Source organism: Gossypium raimondii, chromosome 6, assembly GCF_025698545.1.
Source record: "Gossypium raimondii isolate GPD5lz chromosome 6, ASM2569854v1, whole genome shotgun sequence".
Taxonomy (NCBI): domain Eukaryota; kingdom Viridiplantae; phylum Streptophyta; class Magnoliopsida; order Malvales; family Malvaceae; genus Gossypium; species Gossypium raimondii.
Window position 1 is genome coordinate 20063923 of NC_068570.1, and position 9141 is coordinate 20073063.

The 9141-nt window shown below is 33.6% G+C and overlaps 1 protein-coding gene across 1 annotated transcript; it reads left to right on the forward strand.

Annotated features, from left to right (window-relative positions):
- Nucleotides 1-6336: 6336 nt before the first annotated feature.
- On the forward strand, nucleotides 6337-9141 carry LOC105774580 (probable lactoylglutathione lyase, chloroplastic). The gene is made up of 9 exons (XM_052632216.1): nucleotides 6337-6528; nucleotides 6902-7067; nucleotides 7142-7266; nucleotides 7357-7421; nucleotides 7609-7821; nucleotides 7918-7965; nucleotides 8062-8169; nucleotides 8253-8393; nucleotides 8514-9141. Exons 1-9 carry the CDS (start codon nucleotides 6372-6374, stop codon nucleotides 8553-8555), a joined length of 1065 nt encoding a protein of 354 aa, XP_052488176.1. The 5' UTR covers nucleotides 6337-6371; the 3' UTR covers nucleotides 8556-9141.

A 9141-nucleotide genomic window follows, 5' to 3' on the forward strand; every position in this document is an offset into this window, starting at 1 on the left:
TTCTTGTCGAAAAATATATAATAATTATAAAATAATTAAATTGCACGCAAATTATGAACATGTTTAATTTTAATTAATTTTATATCAAAATTTGATTATTTTTTATTATTTTCGACAGATTTGCACAAATGGCGAAAAACGACTTGACAGACACTACTAGAAGCACAAAATCGAGAAGCAATTTTGAAGCATCAAGGAGAAATAATTTTTTAGCATAAGAACGTCCAAATTATGTGTATTAGTTCATAATATAAATAATTTTAATTTTAATCCAATTTAATTTGGGATAAATAAATTATTTTTAATTAATTATGAAAAGAGGTCCAGTTGAGCTGAATCGAGAAAACCGAACCAACCAAGTACTGGGCAGCCCAAAACTGTCCCACATGCTGACCCAATCAGCTTGCTTGGCTGATTATTTGGCTTGCAAAATGGCCCTTGAATACTTCTTCAAATTGCATTCAAATCCCTCCACTATTTGTGTCTTTCTAGATTTGTCCCTACCTAAATATAGCAAGTTTGAAAACTTCAAACTTGCCACATGTGTGGCCGGCCATAGGGGGACTCTATGGCTTCTAATTTTTGCTAATTTTGGCAGCCATCTCAACCTATAAATACCCCATTGGTTGCTCACTTCAAACACATCTCAACTCTTCTCATCTCTTCACTTCTCTCTCATTTTTCTCTTTTCATTTCCCTTCCATTATTCTTCATTCCCTTACCGATTTCAGCTCTTGAAAAAGAGTCATTCATCCACCATTTGGAACAGCATTCAAGTGTTCGTAGAAGCCTCGACTCGACAAGAGCAATCGGAGAAGGAGGAGTGGAGCAAATTAGTCAAGCCACGAAGAGAACACCAGATTTGATTCTTATTCCTTATTCCTTTAATTTTGTTGTTGTTATGATGAACATGTCTATGAATATTTATGATGTTGAAATGTTTAATTTAATTAATATGGCTTAAATTTAATTCGTGTTAGGTTGATTGCATTTCGTCTACTTAATTTATTAAAATTGTGTTTGTGTTGTTATAGGCCTCAGTAAGATGTTTGATTAAGTAAAATCATGACTAAGTTATTCTTGCATTACAATTGTAAGGTAATTAATGAATTAATTATTTAAACGGATTGCAATTGTAATTAATTGACACAGTACTTAATCAGTGCATGTTTAATCATCTAAGGTAGCTGATGATTAAATTAGCAACGGTATCTAACGATACATTGGTCTTGCATAACTTGTAAGATTATTGTGATTAAACTGTTTCAAGGTAGAAATAAATTGTTACCTCACGTAATTTTTTATGTGCTTTTAAGATTGAATTAATTGTTTGAATTGGCATAGAGATACGTACAAGAGATTATTTTGATTTCATAAGTATGTATGTGCATTAACACATTTGCTTATTAAAATTTGTTTAATCGATTGAATTGACATAGAGATATAGTAAATAGATAAATAGATTTTGGTAGGTAAGTATGTTCATGAGTTAGCAAATTACCGAGTTACCGTGAATTTATTCATAACAACATGAACATGAGTATAATAATTTTAAGTTAAGAAATGTAATTAATCTAACACAATTATGTCATCTTGATTAAAATCATCTTTTGAAATCGTGCATTGAAACTTTTATTTTCTTTTTATTTATTTTACTTAGTTAAAAATCTTAGTTTTCAATCACCTCCTCAAATCAAAATATTTTTTCTTCACCAAAGTGTTTTAAATTGCATTCATAAATAATTCTTTTCACAGTCTATGTGGGTACGATAATTCGACATTTACTTGTCACTTTATTACTTGTTGCGATTGTGTACACTTGCAAATTTCCGTCGTTCCATCATGCTGTCAGAATAAGGCGAAATGTCACCGTACAGATCACTTCCTCCACATATACAAACTCACCTCAATCACAGATACAATATTATCATGCATAACATGCTCATATACAGTTGTCATATATGCATACTTATCAGAATAATCAGATATGCATACAATGTCATACTCAGAGCAGAATATCATATTATCAGATCACATAATTTTAGGGTTTGATTAGCCCTTATCGACCCTATAGTAGGCCCACAGTCGATCAGAATGACCCGTGCAACCCTAAGGAAAATTTCAGAATTTTGATCCCACATGCCCGTGTGGACCCACATGTCCGTGTGGCTCACACACCCAGATTGGCCTCACCCGTGTGGCCCACACAGCCTGGCCCAAAACCTACACGCTTGTCTGGCATGCCCATGTGGGCCCACACGCCCAACTTGGCCTAGCCCGTGTAGCCTACACGGCCACCCTCACACCACAACACGACCGTGTCTTACGCACAGCCATGCCCTTATCAAACACACGGCCGTGTCTCACACACGGCCAACCACACGGCCAGGCACAGGCCTATGTGGCATCGACAATGGTTTTTTGACTTTCGTCGAAACTTGATTTTCTGTGTTTTGGGAATACACGTGGTGCGTTTTCAAAGAAAATGCAATCTCGAGACCACCAGAACCTATAATTTTGTTAAAGGATACCAAGTTAAAATCAAAACAAACAAGGAACTAAAAACCCCTAAAATCAAAGTGCTCACCTTAGACGAAACGATGCTCCTCAACACCTAACTTGCTGAAGGATTAAATGCCTCTTGTGATCCCCTTAAACCGATCAACAACACTAACAATTAATCCTTCACAACAGAAATTTATGAGACAACAAATTAGATTAACAGAATAATGCTACTTACATAATACCCAATAGTAGATCAATTTACCCCCTCCACACTTCGATTGAACAATGCAAGAATAAAAGAAATCCCAACCGAAAGAAAAAGAAAGGGCAAAAATAGATGGAGAAGAAAAGAACTTGAGAGTTTGGAAAAACGTCAAAAAAATTAACAGAAATTTCAGTAGGAGAGAGAAAAACAAAATAAAAATAATATTTAATATTTTGACCAATATCCCACTAAATTTCAACCCCCATTATCCCACTAAATTCCAACCACCTCAGAATTCTAACTCCACCCAAACACTCTCAGACAACTGGAGCAAAAAAGAACATTCACGCTCACACAAAGACTCGAACACAAAACCTTCAACACACTAACTTCCTTACCACTCGAACCAGAAAACTCATTCTAACATGGATTAACAAACATTTTTAAATAAGCCAGCTAAACAAGGGTAAGGCTTGGATCAAAAAAATAACAAAATTTGGCAAAGATGAGACTTGAACCCAAGACCTCATACACACACCCAAAACACTTAACCACTGAAGCAAATACACACTTGTGTCAAATATTTACAGAAATAGAAATAAATTATTCAAAGCGTTACACTTAGTGACATTATAGACTTCACATGGATTTAGACATTTCCAGTAGTAAATGTCACAGTAGTACTTATATGTGGATACAAAGTAAAAGGAATGACAGTAAAATTATCAATTTGTCGCAATTTATATTGACATTATTAGTACAATTGAAATGCATGTTAATTTAAACTAGAAGTTTACTGATACAAATGCATTTACTACTTGGCGTGACCAGTTAGACCATCCTAGATCATATATGATGCGAAAACTAATTGAGAATTCATATGGACATTCATTAAAGAACCAGAAGATTTTTTAATTGAAAGAATTCTTATTTGTTGCTTGTTCTTAATGAAAATTAATTGTTAGAAACTCGCTAGCTAAAGTTGAGATTTACTGTCTTGCATTTCTGAAATGAATATGGGCTCATTCATCCACCATGTGGATGATTTTGATATTATATGATTCCTAATAGATGCATCTACAAAATATTCACGTATGTGTTATCAACTTGCAACCTGTCGTTTTCAAGATTGCTTGTTTAAATAATCAATTTCAGATCATGCAATTAAAACAATTCATCTTGCTAATACTGATGAGTTTATATCTCAGTTTTTTATTGATTAAGTTTGAAAAACTTTTGTAAAATTTTGTTATTTATGCGAATAATGGTTTAGAGAAATTATTGATTGAACAACTCTAATTAATGTCTAAATCGTTACTTATGAGAACTAAACTTCCTCTTTCAACATGAGATTATGTTGATTTACATGTTGTACGTATCAAGCCAATAAGTTATAAATACTCCTCCATTACAATTGGTTTTTTATCAAGAGCTAAATATTTCCCATATTTGAATTTTTGTATGTGTGTATATGTTCCAATTGTTCCACCACAACGCACAAAGATAAGTGAATCCTCAAATAAAGTTGGAAATATATATTAATTACAAGTCTCTTTGTATTATTAGATGTTTTGAATGTATTGGAGATTCAATTATAACATGATTTGTGATTACCATTTTGATTCGATAGTTGGGGAGAGTAATTTGAACCAGAAGTTCAACAATGATAACTCATTTTATTATAAGTTAACTGTCAGGTGTATTTAGAAACTTAATGAGAATAACCAAGTGTTATATACCATCTAATATTTTAATTTGAATCAAAGTCCCAGTAGGACAGTCAGTTAGAATAAATAATAGTTTGATTGGTTCCAAAGATGAAAATTCTTCTAGATGGTCATATAGTGGAGGCGGGTGCTCTAGAAAAGACCCAAGACATAACTAATAAGTAAAACTCCAAAAAACATTCAAGTACATGAAACTGAAGATTAAAATAATGAAAATAAAGAAATCTCGATCGTTATGTCAATTCGAGAAAATGTGGAACCAATAATAAAAGTGGTCGACAATGGTTTTGCATGCAATATTATTGTTGAAATAATGAAATAAAAGGAGAATCTTGAATAAATCTGTGGAATAGATTGTTCAAAATAGAAAGACGCAACTCTAGTACAATTAAATTCATGGAGTTTTTGGACCAGTAGTCTAAATATCTAAAAGTATAAAGCCAGTGATGGTACACATGAAGTAGTTTTGCAAAAACAGAATAAAATATGAAGTTTTTGCTAAGTCCTGACATTGATTATGGAAATATATAATATTCTTTTGTGGTGGATACAATAACATTTAGATATATTATTAAACTAATAGTTCATAAAAGATTTAGCTTATGCGTCTAATGGTTGTTATTACAACCTTTTATAAATCACTATATAGTAAAATTTATATTAAAATCCTTGAAGTATTTAGAATGCTAGAAGCATATTGAAATTCTCAAAAAATTGTTCATTTATATGAATTGAAATAATTTGAACATATGTGGTAAATTTGACTTAGTGAATAGTAGTTGAAGGAGGATTATAAAATGATCCAAAATACCTATTTGTTGAAACTCCTGAAGAGATCAAAATATATTTCTCCTAAATTTTTCCCTCACTCATGACTTTCAAAAGAATGGTGATATAAATGCTTAACAGATACATACAAATAGTCTTTTGAAAGATTAGTATTCAAGATTGAATACGTAGAATATGAGAAAGTATGTGATGTTTTCATGAGGGGGAGTAAATACGCGTTGTATTCTTTTTCCTTAACTGAAGTTTTGCCCTATTGGGTTTTCCTAGTAAGGTTTTTAATGAGGCAACATATTATGCATATTATAGATATGTGTACTCTTTTTCCTTCATTGGAATTTTTTTCTCACAGGGTTCTTTGGAGAAACATTGTAAATATTTCCATTGATAAAAAAAATACGCTCTCTCTTTGCTCTCCCATTCTCTTCGTTCTGTCTTTTATTTTATAACAAATATAAAATAATATATTTTATCATTCATTTCTTTTTAAAATAATAAAATGGGATTTTTAGGGTCGAGGCCAGTATTCTTTTTAAAATGGAACAATTTGACCCATAACACTTCTGTTCAAACCCATGAACTCATCGCTCAAATATCCGAAGAATGTACAAGTTTAAATGAACAAGAGCCCTTTAGTGACCATCCCAAAGCCCATTGTTTAAAAACCCTCAAGTGGAGACAAATAAGAATTTCTACTTTGACAGCAAATTAGAGAACTAGAGGGGTTAATATAACTTTTACTTCATGATTTGAAATTAGATCTGACATCTATACATTTTTTTTTATCTATTCTTGGCTACTAAATTTATTTTGATCCCTGAACTAGTCAAAGATAAAAGTTTAATTTACGTTATCACCTAAAAATTAAAATTATTTTCTTAAAAATGTGTCACAAATTTAGAGTAACACATCATAAACTCTTGATAAAATCCAAAGTTGAGGAACTAAAATGGGCCTAGTTGTCAAGTTTAAGGATCAAAATGAACAAATAATATATAGATACCAAAGTGAATCTAATTGCCAAGTGTAGGGACTAAAAGTTATATTAATCCATAACAAAACAAATCATGTGTGTACTCCCGGGACTCGGGGGTGGTCGGACCATAAAACTAAAACTGGATAAGAAAGGGCAAAGAAATACAAAAGTGATGGCCACATTACCTATTGCATCAGTTTCCAGTTCCACCATGGTTTTCTCAATGAAAACTCCTCCTTTCCCATCGAACTCTCTTAAACATCCTTACATTCGTAACTCTTACAATCACCTTCCTTCTCGAAGACTCGCTCTCTTTCAACTCGGCTCTGGTACAACTAAAATCCCTTTATTCTCTCTTTCAGACTTTTCTTTATGTTTTTATGATAGCATTTTTCTGGGGAAAAAAACTAGAGCTGAAGTAGTAAAGTTATTGACATTGTTACAATGTGAACATTTAAGTTGCTTTCAACATGTTTTCTTGATGAACATTTTTGTTTCTTTTTTTTTTAACGATATTTCCAACACTAATGTCTTCTTGTAGATGCAAGCTCCTTTTCTTTTGTTATAGATGACAAAACCCAATTGGGTTCATTTTTTTTCTTTAAAGTAGGGACTAATTCCCTTACTTTAAACCCCTTGTAAAGCTAATGGCATCACAAATGGATTATTTCACTAATGCTAATAATGGGGTTTTGGTGCTAGTTTCGGCGATCCCTCAGTCGGAATTCTTTGGTTCGATCGTGAGTGGTAAATCTGAGAACACCGCTACTGCTATTAAGGAGCAAGATGCATTAAACTGGGTTAAAAACGACAATAGAAGAATGCTTCATGTTGTTTACCGTGTTGGCGATTTGGAGAAGACGATCAAGTATGCTTTATCATAGATTGGAATGTTGAATGACGTACATGCATACTCTTTTGGTGATTCAAGATCATTTGCAGGTTTTACACCGAATGCTTAGGAATGAAGCTCTCAAGGAAGCGTGACATACCCGAGGAGCAATATTCGAATGCTTTTCTTGGATATGGACCTGAAGATTCTCATTTTGCTGTTGAACTTACTTATAGTGTGTGATTTCACCATGTCTATATGCCTATGCATCTGTGATTACTTATAGCTGCTAATATACATTTGTTTTTGTATTATAATTCTACAGATTATGGAGTTGACAAATATGATATTGGAAATGGATTTGGTCATTTTGGTGTTGCAGTAAACGATGTAAGTTCTTTGTTCAACTACAGATGTTCTCTGTTATTTGATTGAACTTGAAGCTGTTGTAACTCAACAAAGGGCTCGTATGGGAAAAGGCATGCTAAATTTCGGTATTTATGTCGGTTTCGAATCGTCCATTTAATTTCATTTCAAAATTATGAACTTGAGAACTTTGTGTTCTAATCATTTGTAGGTTTCGAAAACAGTGGATCTAGTAAAGGCAAAGGGGGGGAAGGTTACAAGGGACCCTGGACCTGTTAAAGGAGGGACTAAAATAATTGCTTTTATCGAAGATCCGGATGGTTATACATTTGAGCTTTTAGAGAGGGAGCCGACACCTGAGCCACTTTGTCAAGTAATGCTTCGAGTAGGTGATCTTGATCGATCTATTAATTTCTACAAGAAGGTGAGTGGCTTTTTACAGAGTTAAACAACCTTTGTTCTATTGAAGTTTAGCTCTGTAGAATGCTTATATGCCAATCTTTTGTTCCTGGATGTATAGGCTTTTGGCATGGAGCTTCTTCGTGCAAAAGATAATCCCGAGTATAAGGTAAAGACACACCCTTTAACCACCATCAAAATCTTAAATATTTGATCATATCGAGTCATTTGGTATTTCCTACGAATAATTATGCCTACTTATCAGTATACGACAGCCATGATGGGATTTGGTCCTGAAGACAAAAATGCAGTGCTGGAACTGACGTACAACTATGGTGTCACAGAATATGATAAAGGCAATGGTTATGCACAGGTACACTATCTATCGGTTTTTAGTTGCTGAAATTTCTTCTGACTCCTCAGTAGGCTTATTTTATTTGTCTTGTATCTTACCAGATAGCAATAGGCACAGACGATGTTTATAAGACCGCAGAAGCAATTAAGCTATGTGGAGGAACGATTATCCTTGAACCTGGACCCTTGCCAGGCATCAACACTAAGATTACTGCTTGCCTGGACCCCGATGGCTGGAAATCGGTGAGGCTAATAATGCTGGTTTAGATTGGGGTGCAAGTGTTTGAAGGTTATATATATATATATATATATATATATATATATCCAAATGACTTGAATGCCTTTTCTCTTCATGTCCTGCAGGTATTTGTTGATAACATTGATTTCCTTAAGGAGCTTGAGTGATCAAATATAATCATAGCTGCGATTGAATCCAGGGAGAGGTTCATAGCAATTTTTCTGTTTACATCCCATCTTCTAGACTTTCCTTTTTCTTTTTTCTTTTTTCTTTTTTTTTTTTTGTATAGGACTGTTGAAGTTGCTATTCATTGCCAATTAAGCTGGGTACACGGGGAATCAGGTATATGCATTTGAGCATGATTGCTTTACAGGAATGAAAATCCAAGTTTCAATGAATCCAATTGTTACGAAAATTCAACATATTCCGGATCCCATTCCTCATCTGTTTGTCACCTTTAGTCTTGAACTCGAATCCAATGATTCTTTCGCCTGTTTTAATCCCAAAGTAAGCTGTGCTTGCTCAGCATTGTCTCCTCTCTTCCTTTTAGGCCATGCTGGGAGTGACATGTCACTATGAACTCCTGAGATCACACCTGGAGGTGCAGAGTACAAGGCTTAGCTTACACTTCTTTTTAGTGTATGTACCAGCTTATATGTATGCTTTTCAATTTAATCACCACCTGTTTTACATTACAAAATGTAGTAATGGACAAATTTCTAGATAACCAAGTTAGTGAAAACTGCATTCTAA

Bases quoted from the DNA above. Each gene is read 5' to 3' on its own strand.
- LOC105774580 (XM_052632216.1), top strand. From the start codon at position 6,372: ATGGCCACATTACCTATTGCATCAGTTTCCAGTTCCACCATGGTTTTC. The intron at 7,422-7,608 runs GTAAGTTCTTTG...AATCATTTGTAG, and splicing joins TTGGTGTTGCAGTAAACGAT to GTTTCGAAAACAGTGGATCT. The intron at 7,822-7,917 runs GTGAGTGGCTTT...CTGGATGTATAG, and splicing joins CTATTAATTTCTACAAGAAG to GCTTTTGGCATGGAGCTTCT.